At 37.3% G+C, this 19,476-nt stretch overlaps 1 protein-coding gene across 1 annotated transcript; it reads left to right on the plus strand.

Moving 5' to 3' along the window:
* The first annotated feature begins 4,656 nt into the window (after positions 1–4,656).
* Positions 4,657–19,312, plus strand: fbln5 (fibulin 5). Its single transcript, XM_052612816.1, has 11 exons — positions 4,657–5,127; positions 6,145–6,199; positions 6,456–6,504; positions 6,597–6,917; positions 15,275–15,397; positions 16,005–16,118; positions 16,220–16,336; positions 16,508–16,630; positions 17,184–17,310; positions 17,435–17,630; positions 18,487–19,312. Exons 1-11 carry the CDS (start codon positions 5,084–5,086, stop codon positions 18,646–18,648), a joined length of 1,431 nt encoding a protein of 476 aa, XP_052468776.1. The 5' UTR covers positions 4,657–5,083; the 3' UTR covers positions 18,649–19,312.
* Positions 19,313–19,476: the final 164 nt, after the last annotated feature.

Consider the following 19,476-nt stretch of genomic DNA (forward strand, 5'->3'; position numbering starts at 1 on the left):
ATGCATCTCTTCAGGATAACTATTCAAGAGGAACTTATATAGTAAGTAAATAGTAAGTTAGCTCTGGACACGAACAGTGTTATGGACACTCTTTGTTCCACTTTAACATCTTGCTTGGACAACTTTTGTCCACTGTTGTCTAGACCACCAGACACGGCCCCTTCTGCCCCCTGGCTGTCTGAGGTTCTCCATGAACATCGCTCTAAACTTAGGGCTGCAGAGAGGAAATGGCATAAATCAAGAAACTCTACCGACCTCAGTGTGTATCAGTCTCCCCTCTCTACCTTCTCTGCAAATATCTTCATGGCAAAAACATCCTACTACCACAACAAAATTAACAGCTGTTGATACGCTCCGTCAATCTTCAAAACTTTCTCTTCTCTTCTTAATCCGCCTCCATCAACTCTTACAGCAGACGACTTTGCAGTTTTCTTCACAAATAAGACGAACCATCAGTGACCAATTCTCCACACCGCAGACTAAGGATAACTTCACAATGACCGACGCGCACTCTTTCTCCTCTTTTTCTCCACTCTCAGAGATGGACGTTTCCAAACTTCTCCTGTCCAATCATCCTACTACTTGTCCACTTGATCCGATCCCCACTCACCTCCTTCAAGTGATCTCTTCTTCAGTCATACCTTTGCTTACTTACATTATCACCTCCTCTCTTCACTCTGGAACATTTCCCTCAGCATTTAAGCAGGCTCGGGTAAGCCCACTGCTTAAGAAACCATCTCAAAATCCAGCACTTCTTGAAAAGGTATTCCTTCTTCCATTCATTGCAAAGACACTTAAGCGAGCTGTGTTCAACCAGCTTTCTATGTTCCTTGTACAGAACAACCTCCTGGACTGCAACCAATCTGGCTTCAAAAGTGGCCACTCAACTGAGACTGCTCTGCTCTCGGTTACTGAAACCCTGCGACTAGCAAGAGCAGCTTCAAAATCCTCAGTACTCATCTTACTGGACCTGTCTGCTGCTTTTAACACCGTTAATCACCAGATTCTCCTGTCCACCCTCAGAAAGATGGGCATCTCTGGAACCGCACTCCTGTGGGTTAAGTCCTACCTCTCTGATAGATCCTTCAGTGTGTCTTGGAGGGGTGATGTTTCTAAGTCACAACAACTTGCTACTGGGTTTCCTCAAGGCTCAGTACTTGGACCACTTCTCTTCTCCATCTACATGACGTCATTAGGATCTGTCATTCAGAAGCATGGCTTTTCTTATCACTGCTACGCTGATGACACCCAACTCTACTTCTCATTCCAACCAGATGACCCGACGGTAAGTGCTCGCATTTCAGCCTGTCTGAATGACATTTCTAGCTGGATGAATGACCATAACTTTCAGCTTAACCTTTTGACCATTACTCCCTCCAGGACAGACCACATTGCTACAACGACACGGTCCTGCAGATTTGCCTCATACAACATTAGGAAGATTAGACCCTTCCTATCAGAGCAAGCCACCCAACTTCTTGTCCAATCTCTTGTTCTCTCCAGACTGGACTATTGTAATCTCTCCTGGCGGGGCTTCCTGCATGTACAGTCAAGCCTCCGCAATTGATCCAGAATGCAGCAGCGAGGGTTGTCTTCAATGAGCCAAAAAAAGCTCCCATTACTCCTCTCCTCATCAGGTTACACTGGCTACCAGTAGCCGCTCGCATCAAAATTCAAGGTACTGATGCTTGCCTACAAGACGACCACTGGCAAGGCACCAACATACCTAAACTCACTGGTTAAATCTTATATGCCCTCCAGAAGTTTGCACTCTGCAAGTGAACGACACCTTGTGGTGCCATCCCAAAGAAGTTCAAAATCACTCTCACGATCCTTCTGGACTGTGCCCAGCTGGTGGAATGACCTCCCAATCTCAATTCGTACAACTGAGTCTTTACTCATCTTCAAGAAACATCTAAAGACTCATCTTTTTCGCCAGCACTTAACCAACTAATACTAGCACTTTTCCTTCTTTTCTTGTATTTTCATATATATATATATATATATATATATATATATATATATATATATATATATATATATATATATATATATAAAACCTGGCAATGCGTTCTGTACTAGACTAACTGAAACTTGTCATGGCACTTGTATACTGTTGTTGTTCTCATTGACCTGACTGATACTATTGTTCTCATTTGTAAGTCGCTTTGGATAAAAGTGTCTGCTAAATGATTAAATGTTAATCTAATCCTTAAATTGTACATTTCCTTTACATATATTATACAAAATAGGCTATGTATAATGAAACATTTTGCATTCATATCATGGATTTGTTGATCTTTTGCATCTTATAATATAAAATATTATTTTAAAAAGTATTTTTTATTTAGACAAAATAGTATAGAATTTAATATTAAATGCTTGTCAATTATCGGTTATAATATGAAAAGAATTTTCGTCTTATCCTTATTGGCCAGAATTTTAATATTGGTGCATCCAAGATTAAAAAACTTTATATTTTATGGGACAGAGACATTCATACCAAGGATGTTAACTATAAAGTTTTAGTAATTGTTTTTTATGCTTTGAAAATGCTCCTATGTAATCTGCAAGGCTGTAATTTAAAATTGCTTAGGGAGGCAGTGGCCATAAGTATTATCAGACCAGATTAACCACAGAAGGGAATGTCCTTCTTTCCCAATATGTCGCTAGGGAAAACCCTGTCTGGAATTCCAATTGTAGCGTATTTACCGTAACCATGTCTAAAACAGCCTTCTGTATTCTGCTGCGTAGATTCTTGGAACATTAAACCATTTTAAATGCATGTTAATATTTTGACATCCAGCTGTGGACATACATGCACTACCCTTTTTTGGGAGTTTGGGGTCAGTAAGACTTTTTTTCCCCAAAGAAATTGAGACTTTTATTCAGCAAGGATGATTAAATTGATGAAAAGTGACAGTAAAGACGTATACATTGTTATAACAGTTTAGAAACACACACATATATACACATACACACATATTAGAACGTAGTGCACAGGAAAAAAAGTGTATTTTAAGTGCATTGTAAAATATTAAAATAGGAATGTTATTGTGAATTGTAATATCATTTCACTTTATTACTATAAGTGCATCCTCTGTGAGACTCAAAACAATCTTACAGTCCCTAAACTTGAATGGTAGTGCAAGTAATGACATGACATTATTATCAAGGTGTATTATGTTGTAATGCATTAAATTCAGCACAGGCAGCATAACTGTTAATTTTTCATATAAACAAACATTTAAGTTATCATGCTGTATTGGCACATTTGAATCCTAACAAGTATTTGTGGTGCTTTGAAGCAAATCCATTGCACTTAATGGTGGAAACACTTTGAGGCTGTTGGATATAGTGAATGTAAGCAGGTGTCAGATTTTAATGTGAACTCTCTTCACACAGCACTCACAGAGCCAGATAAAATAACCCTGCCCTCACTAGGGAACACCTGCTTCAGCCTCCTGCATTCCTCAAAAGCCATTTTCCTGCTTTTATTTGTGTACATTTGGCTGTTTTATCAGCATCAGATCAAGTCTAAACCTTTTTTATTTTTCCAGATATTAATCCAAATGGACTTTTGCCTAGAGGGTGCGTTAATCTGGTGAACTTTGATCACTCTGGACCTGGAAATATTTGTATTTAAGAGTCTAATGAATGTCTGAGTGATAATAAAAAATAAAAATAAAAAAGTTCTGTAACATATTACTGATGCTTTCAGAGGCTCATTGTAGCCTACACTTAACTCATGCATCTATCAAAAAACTTGCTCTTAAGTAGTGCGTAAGTACACACAGTTGCCACTGAATGGTTGAGTTATTTCAGGTGAGCAGAGAGAGAGAGTGTGACAGTGTGCTGGGGATTTGACCACTGACTCCATCATCTTCTAGCCTGATCCATGCCAAAAAGCTCTGAAAAAATTCTTCCCTGCTGAATTCCGTCCACATCTGGCCTGTTAGATGCTGCCAAACCTATTCTAAAACCAATGAATCAAAAGACGAAAGCAAAGTTATTTGACATAAAAGGATACAATAAAAACAAATTCTGCCTGTGTATGTGCACCTTCCAGTTGAGTGTGTGGGCCGAGTGTGTCAACAGCTCAGAGGTTAGCGGTACAAGGCTATTTCAGCGTATTTACACTGCGCAATAGCTAATAGGATGCAGGTCAGGGTGAAACTTACTGTTTTCAATGTATGCTGTCCAATCAGTGCGCGACAGTCAAGATTTGTCAAGAAATCCATTAACGTTCCAACCCAGATTGTCATTTAGTTTTTCAACGGCTCTGGTGTCTGTAACAGTTTGCTAAATTTTAATTTAATTCAATAATAACAATAATAATATAAGTTAAACCTTATGTGAAATAAACTGTTTTGGTCATAAAGGCTAATTGTGATATGTAATTTTTTGTTATATTGAAAAACTTTCGACATTCCGCTAATACTAACGCGAGAGCAATTTTGTATTTTACTAACAGCCTGGACGAATATTTTTATGCCATAGTGATTTTGGGTGGTGGAGTCTGTCTGACGTGATGACCCGGCCCCGGCACGTACAGTAGCCCCCTCTAAATTTAAGCAGACTGGTGAGCCTTACAATTTAATTACGCGTCATTTTATCGATTCCTTTCTCGGTTTTCCTCACTGCCTTCTTCCTTCTCCTCGTTTGGGTCTGTGGCAGCTCCCTGGGCGCGCTTTCGTTCCAAAGGGGGCTGTCTGTCTTTGATGGGATCCAGCTGTTGGCCAAGTGCTCTGGGGGCGCGTTTATTTGCATTGCTAAACAATCAGTGGAGTGGGCCGAGTAAGGAGAAACATAGCAAGTTTTCTCTTTTTTTAGATAGCAAGACCCTCTTCTTATTATTTGTCAATGTTCTCACACGTCCTTGCCGTCGGTCGACAGGGCGGCCGCTTCGGGTGACCAAAGCCAAAGTGTCCCGACATTCAAGTGAACGCGCGTACGCGGAGGGGGCGCTTTGAGCACTGCGTTGTGCGCTCTGGGCATTTATCAACACTTTTCCTATTCCGAGGAGTTTACTGGTTGGCGGTGTGAAGATCTTTCCAAGGGAACCACAAGGATCCACATAAACATGTCATTTGTACTACGTGGCTTTCGTTGGTCGACCAACAAAAGGTGAGTTTAATGAGACAGATGGTGCTTCATGGTAAGAAGTTATAGCATAGCTACTTTACTTACAACTAACTAGTATCTATTTTATGACATTGTGCTTATTTATGAATTGCCACTAAGTAATCCTATACCGAATAGTTTGTTTGAAATGGCTATTGATTAGATACTAGTACTTTTATCAAAAGTGACTATCTATTCAATTAGTCAATGGTAGACTACATTCATTTGCAATTAGCTACCGTTCTATAAGTGACAAGTAACAAGTGTCAAGTAGCTAACTTCCATTGAATTCAGTGGGGTTACATTCTTGATTTTAGTATCTATTCCAACAGTTTTCTATTCTTGCTTGTCAAATGCTTATCTAGCTTGTCATATGTACAGAGAAATCAGAATAATTCTTATTCATACTAAAGTCGGGTCATAGCTGTCTTCAATTTATCTAGGAAAACTGGAATAGATATAGAATAAATGCTAACAATGCCAATGGATAGTTATGGTGAAACTAGAAGGATACTAGTGAACAGTTGATATCTGAACCACAGATCCCAAAAGAATTTGGTTGCAAGATATTTCTAATTTGGTACCAGCAGCAATGGAATAGTTACTTACATTATTGGGATGGTAACTAGTACCTAATTGATAAGTGCTAGTATGTGATGAGTATTGTGACTAACTGAATTGATACTTGTCACTATTGGAATTGAAAGTATTTACCAAAAAAAATAAAAAAAAATAACGAACAATCGGAAAACCCTGCTAGTAACATATTTTACAGATTCCTTACAAGACAATAAGTGATCGTATCAAAACAGCTATTAGATATTTTTAAGGAATACGTTTTTATCAGTATCCTAGGACTTCAAACTAATATGTAAACCATGAAATTATGATTGTGAAAATGATTCAGCCTATAGAAAATGTTGATTCCAAGTGCTTATTCCAATGAATGAAACTTAAACATTTACATGTGTTTCTTATTTTCAGAAAGATTTAACCAGGCATTTTGTTTTTTATTTACAGAATGTTGTCAGTTTTAATATATGTCATATGCTGCATTCACTCCGGGAGAAGTCAGGTAAATGAATTTCTGTTTTAAGTCATTCAAGCTTGGCACTGTTGCTCAACGCGTGTCGTAATAAGAATGCCTCACTTGTTTTGTTTTAGTTTTTTTGCTTTTCCAGTGCTGTTGTACATCCTTAACAGAAAAATTAACTTTAAAATGCGATAGCAATATCAAACTACTTCTACATAACTACTTGCACAAAAAAGAACTCCATAAACTGCTGTTTTTTATCTATTGGACTGACTATAAAATGTGAGTTTCTCTCCAGACTTGCACAGATGGATTTACTTATGACCGCCGTGCCAGACAGTGTATAGGTTAGTGGCATTTCTGCAATGTTATTAATATCTTCATTGAAACTTGTGTTTCAAATACATCTGTTAATGCCACCTCTCACATATGCTTTAAGACATTGATGAGTGCCGGACACTTTCAGACCCATGTCGAGGTGACATGCAGTGTGTAAATCAGAACGGTGGATACCTGTGCATCCCCCGCGGATTCTACTCCCAATCCTATGCCCGGAACAGTCCACGCTTCTACCCTGAGCCTTCCTATCCCGCAGAGTCCTACCCTGACAGATCTTTGGGATATTCTGAACCATTCATTCCTAATGTTCCTCCTGTGGGAGCAGGTACTGGTCCAGGCCCTGGTCCGAGCTACCCAATAGTGAGCCGGTCCACTCCCTGCGTCCTTGGATATTCACTTGGTGCTGATGGCACTTGTGTTGGTAAGTTTGTCTCCTGCTCCTATATATTCCACTATCCCAGCCATGTTAGTTAAAGATAGCACCTGAAAGGTTGTAGGTTCAGACCCAGAAGATTTGATACACATCCCTGGCTTGTCAGGCGATCTTAGTTTGCCTGGCCAGCCATATAATGGTCTTGACTGCTTTTACTTTATCATCTAGACCAGGCCAACCATTTAAAAAGCTTTTATATTGAAATGTATTTTTGTTAAGAAATATGCATGCACAATAATTATCTTCGAAGATTTGATTTAAGACTTTATTTAATTTATTAAGATCAACAGCTTTTTATTCAGTCAGTTAGTCAAGTATGTGCACACTTTTGGCTGGTATTGTAAATGACCATATATGATAATATTTTACCATATATTACTTCAGGGATACAGCCACTGTAACAATATATGTCTGCTGAATGTAAAGCCATTTCTTTATAATACATAACACAAGCTAAGAAAACTCTTTGAGATGTGGTCGATACTCACTTTGGGTCACATCAGGTTGTGGTCTTATGTTTACTTCATTTTCTGCAATAGTCCATGGGTCTTCTCGCTCTGAAATGAGGTAAAGAACCAGTTCTGTGCTGGACTGTAATTTAATAATGGTTGCGGTGGGTTGAGTGGCATCTTAAAGACTTCAGCAGAATGAATCTCATAATTTGGACTTGAACAGTCATTAGTGTGGAACCACAAAATACTGTGGAACCTCAGAACAAACTACACCTTGTGAAGAGGCAGGAAGACACACATCAACTAGCATTTAGCCCTTCTTACTGGGATCCAACATTACAATTCAATGAGATGTTTTTAGAGTGTCTTATTCATTGTCATACTGTAAATCATCAGTTTGTAATTGACTCTGTGATCTGCTTCTGTTGAAATTGTTGAGCTGATTGTGGTGTCGGGGTATATATCTTGTGTTTTATTTCTTTGATGTAGATTACATTTACGTTTACATTTATTCATTTAGCAGACGCTTTTATCCAAAGCGACTTACAAATGAGTACACTGGAAGCAATCAAAAACAACAAAAAGAGTAATGATATATAAGTGCTATAACAAGTCTCAGTTAGGTTAACACAGTACACGTAGCATGGGCTTTTAAATAATATAATAAATACATAGAAAACAGATAGAATAAAAAAAGAATAGAGCAAGCTAGTGTTAGATGTCTTCACACACACACACACACACAAACACAATTGCATAATAAATGAAAAGAAAATAGAATACAAAAAGATTAGAAAGGTAGTTAGTTTTTTTTAAAGAATAGAATTAGAATAGTGAGTGTTAAAATTAGAGGGTCAAATAAAGATGGAAGAGATGTGTTTTAAGCCAATTCTTAAAGATGGCTGAGGACTCAGCTGCTCGGATTGAGTTGGGGAGGTCATTCCACCTGGAGGGAACATTTAATTTATAAGTCTGTAAAAGTGACTTTGTGTTTCTTTGGGATGGTACAATCAAGTGACGTTCACTTGCAGAACGCAAGCTTCTAGAGGGCACATAAGTCTGAAGTAACAAATTTAGGTAAATGGGTGCAGAGCCGTGGTAGTTTTGTAGGCAAACATCAATGCCTTGAATTTTAGCCAGTACAAATCTGTAAACAGTAATGTGACGTGTATTCTATTTGGCTCATTAAAAATTAATCTTGCTGCCGCATTCTGGATTAATTGTAAAGGATTGATAGAATTGGCTGGAAGACCTGCCAAGAGGGCATTGCAATAGTCCAGCCTGGACAGAACAAGAGCTTGAACAAGGAGTTGTGCAGCATGTTCTCAAAGAAAGGGTCTGATCTTCTTGATGTTGAATAAAGCTTATCTGCAGGATCGGACAGTTTTAACAATGTGGTCTGAGAAAGTCAGCTGATCATCAATCATAACTCCAAGGCTTCTAGCTGTTTTTGAAGGAGTTGTGGTTGATGTGCCTAACTTGATGGTGAAGATAGTATCTAGATAGGTGTTATAATCTGTCGTCAGAGTCTTTATGCATGTCAGACCTATTTCACGTGCCATTTGATAAATAGTAGCACGAATGACTGCTTGCTGTATTTTTCGATATGGTCTGCGGATTTGTCTCGAATTGGTGCCAGTCTTTGCAGTTAATGCATTCTCCAGTCCTCTCTTGCTCCTCTGCAGAAACATACAATAGGTTTGTTACCTTTTAAGCCCAAGACAGCCATGTTATAAAGAAGATACATGCACAGATACACTCAGAATTGTCTGAATCTTGACCTGGGAAAAACTTGGACTGAATAATGAAGACGAATGTTATGTCCTGTACAAGATTTTGGACAAAGGTAATGGTTTTATAGAGCTACTGAGACATTCAATACAACAGCGTTTTAAGTTTCATTTCGACAAATCTTGAAAAATCGTGTAGACAAACCATTGCAATCTCAGCATCTGTGGTTGCTCATGCCAAACATGAGGTCACTGGTTGTTAAATAAGATCTGTCATCGACCAGCTGTGATATTTTAAGTGTCCTTTGTACAGTGTGTTTATGTATTTTCAGAGATGCTGTTTGCCCACTGTCATTTTCATGCTTTAATTAACTTTATTAACTTGAAAAATATCCCAAAAAATTATTTGATTTTTGTCAGGTTGAAACTTACCTACTCAGGCTGTGGGACTGTTACTGGTGTCTGTCGGCAAATGTGGAGTGGGTTAGTACTGCAGACTAATAAATGTGTTCTAGCTTAGTGGGTCGTCTGGAAATTGAGGTATGCTGTCATTATTACTTCCGATTCATTTAACTTTATATATAATCATGCTATTTAAACAAAATAAACCAGCATTCATAAGTTTTGGGTTTGATCAGTTTAAGTCATCCTTGCTAAAATGATGTATTGATGAAATGATGCAAAAAATCTTACTGAACCCTAACTTTTGAATGGTAACAAATAAATATTTTTTTATTATTACTATTTTCTGTGTAAAGTCAGTGTAGGACAGTGTAGATCAAGCTAAAAAAGTGAAAGTGATGCGACGTGACAGCCAAGTATGGTGACCCATACTCAGAATTCATGCTCTGCTATTAACCCATCGAAAGTGCACACACACAAGCAGTGAACACAGATTCAGAGCAGTGAACACACACCCAGAGCAGTGGGCAGCCATTTATGCTGCGGCGTCCGGGGAGCAGTTGGGGGTTCAGTGCCTTCCTCAAGGGCACCTCAGTCATGGTATTGAAGGTGGAGTGAGCACTGAACATGCACTCCCCCCACCTTCAATTCCTGCCAGCCCGTGACTCGAACTCACAATCCTCCGATTGTGAGTCCGACTCTAACCATTAGGCCGCGACTTCCACATAATTCATGGGGAATATAAAGTTGAGCAGCTCCTAAGAGTTGCTGGAGATATTTCTGATTCCGCAGGTAAGGAGGTTCATTTTCAAATTTCCTCCTCTAGCTGTAATTTATGCTATTGTTTTACTGTATTTCACTCTCAAATAAGACTCTCGTTGTGGCTGCTCTAGACATTCCACACCAAAGATAATTACCACTCTGGCACACTGTACACGTCGTGTTAATTTCATGAATGCAACTAACTTACATAGTCTATGTGAAGTGTTGCTTCACTGTCCCACTACTACTGCAGTGGCAGATTGTAAATGCCTTTGATATAATACATAATACAATATAAACAATTTCTGGAATGAAGATGTGCGTATGGAAGCAAGAGTTTTGAGTTGGTGCCAGATTTTTGGGTCCTTGTATGACCTCAACCTCTTTGTTCATATTAATCATCTTTAAGTTTTGCATGGCTGAAAAGATTTGTCTTGCATGTGTCTTGTTTGTTTGATGAACTGTTTTGTTTTAATAAGACAAGCATGTTTTGTGAGTGTGAATTGTAATACCCATCATTTATATTAATTCCCCACCCTCTTGTGTATTTGTTTGTTGATTTTGCTTTCAGCTAGCAATCAGTGTTATGAGCTCATTTTAACACATTTACCACGTGTAAATCCATACAGAATTACAGATTTTCCACATCTCTGATGTGAAGATTAGATTTAATGACCTCAGCAACATTTTGTGTTTGGGCCCCTTGTTAAATTTAATGAATTGTAACATAGTAAACTTGTTAAAAATCTAGTCAAAGTCATTATTCTGACCACATGAATAATAGCAGCTGTTGACATATTATGTCATCGATCTCTCGTCCTCTTTTACATGCAGACACGTTTCCATCTCTTTCATTTACCTTTTTCCTCTGATACTCATTTAAATCTTGTGGAAAATGTACTGTATAATCTCTGGATCAGTTCTGAGCTCTAAAATGCTGGCATTCCCAGAATGCTCCAGATCCTTTCACCTCAGATCAGACGTGTGTGATAGTACACATGTAATCCAGATGCTCTCCTTCACTCTCTGGCGCCCAGCTGTGCCTCATGTCTCATAAGGCCGCATCTCTGCTATCAGACCTAGCTGCAATGATGATGTCTAGTATTAACAAGCTGTAAAATAGTTAAGGATTTGACCTTAAAAGTTATCACACAAGTTCAATTGCAGGTAGGTGTAATGCAAAACAGGTGACTGCCTTTGTGATTGTACTGCAAGATAAGGTACTTTCGTTGAAATGCCAAATGCAAGTGAATGGGTAATTTAAAAGTGCACAAGTAACTTATTATGGAATTTCAGCTTGGCTTGCCAGGACCCATTGCATCACTCTACCAAAATAGTAACAGTGGGACTGTTGGCAGCTTTGACCAAAAGAAATGAATTATTTGGCTTTCACACGGTCCCCAACCCCCCAAATCAATCACACCCTCATCATTTTCATAGTAATGTTTGCTTACTTTTAAAATATGTGACTTCATGGTCTGAGAACCAAGGGTGCTTTTTTGGGTATTGAAGGCATATGATGTCCTCATAAGGAATTGTGCTGATAATGTGTGTGCGAGAGTGGTGCGAGACAGTTTTGGAAATGTGTTGTGTAAGACTAGCTATTTGTTTAAGATGTGATAGTTGTAGCTGCTTTATTTAAAGATGTCTATCAATGCAAGCAAGTAAGTGTCATTTGGTCAGTACTTGTCTTTTGAATATCTAGGGATTGTATTGAAAGGTGCGTCACACATTCTGTTTATCATTATTTACAGGCCTCCAAAATACTCTCCAGCCTTTGTTGAAGATTTCACAGAAATGCTATCAGTGATTTCCTCAGAGTTTGACTGTTTTGCTAATGCAGGGGATTTCCTTCATGCTTTTAATGTGAAACTAGCCACAGCTAGTCAAACGTTCTTCTCAAACCTTAAATTAAACAACACTCTTTTTGATACTGTTGAGAGACTAACAAACCTCCCATGTCAGATTGCCAGTTAAATGCTCTCTGACAGCAAATGCAATGAGTTCTTACTTCTTTTCTGAGAAGGTCAATAATATCAGGAAGGCGGTAAGCACATCCCCAAGTAATGCAGAGGTCAGACAGATTTGACTGCAGTATCAGAAAGAAGATATGTCTGCTTTTAAAGAAATGTATAGCAACATTTTGGAAGAAATAGGACAGCAGCACCTTAAATCGTCAACCTGCTATCTTGACACACTTCCCACATATTTTTTTCAAACGTGTGCTTAACTGTTTAGAAGCAGATCTCTTAGAAGTGGTGAATGCCTAACTTCTTTCTGGGACTTTTCCAAACTCCCTGAAAACTACAGTTGTTAAACCCTTTCTGAAAAAGGGCAATCTTGATAACACAGTATTATGCAACTTTAGACCAATATCAGATCTTCCTTTTATAGGCAAGATTATTGAAAAGGTAATCAGCTGAACAAATACCTAAACTCAAATAGATACCTGGACCATTTTCAGTCTGGTTTCAGACCTTATCACAGCACAGAGACATCGTTCATTAAGATAATAAATGATAGTTGCTTAAATTCAGATAATGGCAAATTATCAGTGCTAGTCTTACTAGATCTCAGTGCTGCATTTGACACTTTTGATCATAACATACATACTACTAGAGAGACTGGAAAACTGGGTCAGACTTTCTGAGATGGTTATCAAATGGTTCAGGTCATACTTATTAGGGAGAGGTTATTATGTGAGTATAGGAGAGCATAAATCTACTTGGACCTTCATGACATGTGGAGTCCCACACGGCTCAATCCTTGGACTGCTTTTGTTTAGCCTGTATATGGTCCCAAAAAGTCAAATAATAAGAAAGAACCAAACTGCCTATCACAACTATGCTGATGATATCCAGAATTACTATAACTATATAAATATCCTTATCCTATAATAATAATTACTAGAATTATAAATTAATTAATTAATTTGTAATTTAAATCACTAATTTATCACAGAACGTTAATTAGGTAAGCAATACACAAATTGAAAGGGGAAATAAGCATAACAATAAAAATATAGCCCTATTTAATATAATATTATTATCAGTTATTATATACGGTTAGCCTATATGAATGAATAAATTAATTATGCCTTTATAAAGCGCTTTATTGTGTATTGTTGTACACCCAAAGCGCTTTACAATCATGTGGGGGTCTCTCCACCACCACCAGTGGGCAGCATCCACCTGGATATAATATAGTATATATATGATGCTAAAAATGATAATAGCCTTATATGCACATATATTACATAAGAGACACGATCAACGGACTGTGGGACTGATAAAAATATTTTATTTATTGTATTTTATTGATACAAATATTTTATCAATCAATCTCTGATAACCTCAGGTTGCTCTGGTCACGCGGGTTTGTTTATTCATTAAACTCGTGGGCATGACAAAACTAAACCAAAATGACTTGAGTTTTTTTTTTTTTTTTTCTTACAATGACAGTCATTTATTAATTTATGCCAGGAGTTATGTAAATGAAAAACGAAGTCGAGATCGATATGAAACTTGAGTCGTGGACCTTTTTAATGATGTAAGTTATAGTTTATGAAGTGAATTGCATTATTTTACACTAAAACTAGCAGTAACTCTGAACTAATGTGAACAATGAACCCTTCTGTGCGCTGGCGTCTTCCCACATGTTAAGAGATTTTAAACAACACTGGTAATACAGTTGCAGTTAAAGAGTTAGTTCATAGAAAAACCAAAATGATGTTATTAATAACTCCCCCTCATGTCGTTCCAAACCCGTGAGACCACCGTTTATCTTCAGAACACAGTTTAAGATATTTTAGATTTAGTCCGAGAGCTCTCAGTCCCTCCATTGAAGCTGTGTGTACAGTATACTGTCCATGTCCAGAAAGGTAAGAAAAACATCATAAAAGTAGTTCATGTGACATCAGAGGGTCAGTTAGAATCTTTTGAAGCATCAAAAATACATTTTGGTCCAAAAATAGCAAAAACTAAGACTTTATTCATCATTGTCTTCTGTTCCGGGTCGGTTGTGAGCACATTCACAGCACTGCAGTTTAGTGATATCCAGTTCGCGAACGAATCATTCGATGTAACCGGATCTTCTTGAACCAGTTCCACCAAATAGAACTGAATCGTTTTAAACTGTTCGCGTATCCAATACGCATTAATCCACAAATGACTTAAGCTGTTAACTTGTTTAATGTGGCTGACACTCCCTCTGAGTTAAAATAGACCAATATCCCGGAGTAATTCATGCACTCAAACAGTACACTGACTGAACTGCTGTGAAGAGAGAACTGAAGATGAACACCGAGCCGAGCCATATAATGAACAAAAGTATTTTGTATTTTCTAAAGTATTTAGCAAAGAGACTATCAGCGTGCACAGCCATTGCATTTTAAATAAAGTAACATATAGGCTTATTGGTATTTAGCCATTTGTCAATCTAACCACAGGCTCTACTCTTCAGAACAATGGTAACCCCAAAAACTCAGACACACTAGAAACCCTTTTAAATTCCAAAATAATACAATATTAAACACTAACAGATCTCCCCCTATGTTCATATTTAACAAACCACATGAAATAAAGCTTAGTTTTAAGATTTATTCTCCTTCAACAGTTAGTAAAAAAGTCTGCTGTAACTCATTCTGTGAATGTGTACTATATATTTGTGTGTACATAATTCACATTTATATCGGAACATGTATATATATGTAGGATAAAACCTTATGAATATTACATGTAATGCTATTTTTGTCTTCTTTTCTGTATATATATATATATATATATATATATATATATATATATATATATATATATGACATTCATGGTCAATGCATATAATGCAATATATTTAAAAACATAAACCATAGTTCAGATGGAAATGTATTATGTAATATATCACATTATATTTTGCAGTATATTCCCAAATATTTCTGTTTCCATAAGGGTGAATCGTTTCAGACAAGTTTCTAAAGTGACTTTTTTTTTTTTTTTTTTTTTAGATGTTGATGAATGTGAGACACAGTCACACCAATGTAACCCAACTCAGGTGTGTATAAATACAGCTGGTGGATATACCTGCTCATGTACTGAGGGCTACTGGCTGGTGGGTGGACAGTGCCAAGGTATGATTTACAGACATTAAAAATGGCTGATTTGATGTTATACTGTATGCTCTAAAAATGCATCATAGTTTCAACAAAAATATAATGCAGCACAACTGTTTTCAACATTAATAATAAGAACAATTGTTTCTTGAGCACCAAATCAGCATTTTACAATGATTTCTCAAGGATCATGTGACACTGAAGTAATGCTAAAATTCATCTTTGCATCACAGGAATAAATTACGTTTCAAAGTATTCTAAAATAGAAAACACTTCTTTTAAATTTTAATAATATTTCACTATATTACTGTATTTATTGTATTTTTGATCTAATAAATTCAGCCTCGGTGAGCATAGGACATTTCTTTCAAAAACATTGCAATTCATATCAACCCCAAAATTTTGAACACTAGTGTAAATTAAAGTCCAGTTACTGTTTTTTTAACAGTTAAATTATGACAAGTCAGTTTCTCTTACAGTTACAGTAAATTTTGTAATCTAGTTTTGTTTGTTGGAGTGCTGAAATAATAATCAATAATCAATCTTATTTGACACTAATCAATGTCTTAATTCAGTTGTGACTACTGTTTGTGTATTTAGTACTCTCTAACTCACCTTTCTTTAGACATTGATGAGTGTCGCTATGGTTACTGCCAGCAGCTGTGCGCAAACGTCCCTGGCTCATATTCCTGCTCCTGTAGCCCTGGATTCCTTAATGCAGATAGCAGGACATGCCAAGGTGAACATATACACAGGAATATCATATTAGTGCGATCATTATTGTTTAGCTCGATAGATTGCTGAAAATCTGCCACCTTCATCCTTTTCCGCTCTCATCAGATGTGGACGAGTGTGCGACAAACCCATGCTCTCACGGCTGTTTGAACACATACGGCTCATTCATGTGTACCTGTGACGAGGGCTTCGAGCTCGCCTCTGATGGGACCACCTGCAATGGTAATCAGAGGAGGAGAAGAGATGCTTAGAAAAAATAGGGGGCTGGGAACAGGAAGGTCCCAATTTAGAGGTTTTAGAGAGTTTTAAGATCTTTGTTGCCTGACTTTTTTTGTGTGACTGTGTGCACTGAAAGTGTGTAATGTGTCTGTCTTTATCACTACCCATTCTCAGATCTGGATGAGTGCAGTTTCTCAGACTTCCTTTGTCAGCACACGTGTGTGAACACACCAGGATCATTCTCCTGTGTGTGTCCGCCTGGATATTACGTGTATGAAGATGGAAGGAGCTGTGAAGGTATCACAGGTTTATGTGAAGGAGCTGTGAAGGTTTATGTGCTTCTTTCAATGTGATTTTCTGGAATCATTTATATTTTTTTCTAAATGTTAACCTACTAAGATGCATTTCTCCTTGTTGGGACGTGGAATATTTCTCAAATTAAACCACTAAAACTAAATTATGTTGTGCAGTTTTTACAGAGAGACAAATATTTTTGTGTTGTATATGATGCTGTAGCGATGATTACATTGTTTTCCTTCAGTATGCATAATATGTATAGAATAGTAATATACTTACTATATATATATTTTTTTATATATAAAATAAAATTCATAGCAAGTAAGAAGTATTCACGGCCGTTAATAGACAAATATTTATTTTTGCTATTGGCATTAGCCATTTACCTTAGCCATTTGCAGAACTTTTGGATATTAAACAAATATTTCACATCTGCTGCACCGTTTAGCTTCTTTTAAATTGGTGGTGTTGTTATTGTTGCTGTTAATGATCATGAATCCTGATGATTATGATGATAACCCTACTTCTGTCTGTTGTGTGTTTTATTTCCAAGACCTCAATGAATGTGAGTCTGGTAACAACACCTGTACAACAGCACAAGTGTGTTTCAATTTCCAGGGAGGTTACACATGTCTGGACCCTCTTATATGTTATCCACCTTACATAGAGCTCAGTGACAAGTGAGTTCACGATGTTTGACAACAGAAAACCTGTCTGCTTTAGTCAGTCATTTGACTTTTTTTTGTTGTTGTTGAACAGTTACAGCGTGTTCTGAATATGTTTCTCTCTTTCTTTCTCTCTCAGTCAGTGCATGTGTTCTGCGGAGAATCCTGCGTGTCGGGAAAGACCCTTTACTATCCTGTACAGGCATATGGATTTGTCTTCTGGCCGAAGTGTTCCTGCCGATATATTTCAAATGCAGGCCACCACCCGTTACCCTGGAGCATTTTACATCTTTCAGATCAAGTCTGGCAATGAGGGGCGAGAGTTTTACATGCGGGTAAATGGGCTTCTGTTTGTACAACTGATTACTGTTGTAAAACACTTACATTAATGTTGAAAAGTTTGGGGTCAACAATTTTTTTAAGAAATGAATGCTTCTGTCGATGTATTCATTTGATCAAAAGGCATAGTAAAGACATTTATAATGTTACAATATAATTCTATGGTAAATAAATGCTGTTCTTTTTAACTTGCTATTCATCAAAAAACCCTGAAAAAGATTCACGCTTTCCAAGCACAACTGATTTGATTGCGATAATAAGAAATGTTTCTTGAGCACCAAATTAATAAAGATGAATAATGAGAAGAAATGTATTTTGAAGACAAAAATTGCATATTAGAATGATTTCTGTAGGATCGTGTGACACTGAAGACTGGAGTAATGGCTGCTGAAAATTCAGCTTTACCATCAGAACAATAAATTATATTTTAAAATATATTCAAATATAAAACACTTATTTTAAATGTTAAGAATATTTTACAATGTTACTGTATTTTTCATCAAATAAATGCAGCCATGGTGACTATAAGAGACTTATTTAAAAAAAAAAACAATGCAATTAAAGATCTTACAGACAGGATGCATTTGAATGTTAGTTTATATATAAAGGTGACCACTAGATGGCGCTGTAGGATTTCTAAAAGATTTTCCTTCAAAATCACTCTGAAGCCAAACCACAACATCTTTATAGGTCCTAGGAGTCCCTTAGCTAATCAAATACCATGTGAAATAGTTGAAAGAGTATGTTTTTACATATTTTCCACAAGTGTGTGCAAACAGTGTTTCAAGAAACAGTGACTCAGAATTAATTAATAAAATATGAAAACATTCTTTCCCTTTTTTTCCCCCACAGCAAACCAGTAACATCAGCGCAACTTTGGTTCTGGCTCGGCCCATTAAAGGACCAAAGACCATCGTTCTAGATCTAGAGATGGTTACTGTTAACAACGTCATCAACTTCCGAGGCAGTTCAATCATCCGCCTCACAATATTTGTCTCCGAACATCCATTCTGAGGCTTTACAAATGAACCTCTGACCTCTCACCTCTTCATGGCCCCATACCTCTATCTCGGACTTCCTGTTACTGCACTACCCTTCAGGCAGCTGCATTTCTTCGTTTTGTTTGTTCTGTGGATCTGGACTCTCATGTGGCCATCACCCTCTATATCTGCTCTCTAGTGGGCAGAGCTTGTGCTAATGTTTGATATCTCATAATAAAGATTCTTGATTAGGCTGCCTGGCTGTCATTGTCATCTGCAGTCACACGCATGTAACCCTACAAAGAAGAATATTTATGCTGTGTTTATTCTTGTTTGTTTTAGATTTCCCGTTGTGATTTTGTGAAGCTGGATTTGTTTTTCTACTTTTTAGTGGCACCTGTGTCACATATAATCACTGTGAATGTGAGTATTTGAGCGGCGCTTTCATTTGTTCTCAACCTTTTATGACCCCAAGCAGTGAGAGAGCTGCCAGCCTTGCACATGCTACAAAATCACGTTTTTGTAAATGTTCTAAATCACTCTGACAGGAGTCTGCAATGCACCTTCAGCACCCGTTTCCCAGGGAAGAAAAAAAAAGCACTTATTGCATCTGTGCAGAAATTCCTCTGTGTATCTGTTTTTATTTGACCCATAAAGACATCCTGGTCAATCAATAAACACAAATTTGATGACCTGAACTTTTGTTGGTTTGTCTCATGCCTACAAAAAAAAGTTAGGTATTAGTGATTATAATTAACAATAAGGTGTTTATTAAAAAGAGATTCTAATAAGAACATGAATTTTGATGTAGGCCTACATGTTAGATCACAAGGGGTCAATAACAACAAGATTTTGAATGTGT

This window comes from Carassius gibelio, chromosome A13 (assembly GCF_023724105.1).
Source record: "Carassius gibelio isolate Cgi1373 ecotype wild population from Czech Republic chromosome A13, carGib1.2-hapl.c, whole genome shotgun sequence".
In the NCBI taxonomy this organism is placed as follows: Eukaryota; Metazoa; Chordata; class Actinopteri; order Cypriniformes; family Cyprinidae; genus Carassius; species Carassius gibelio.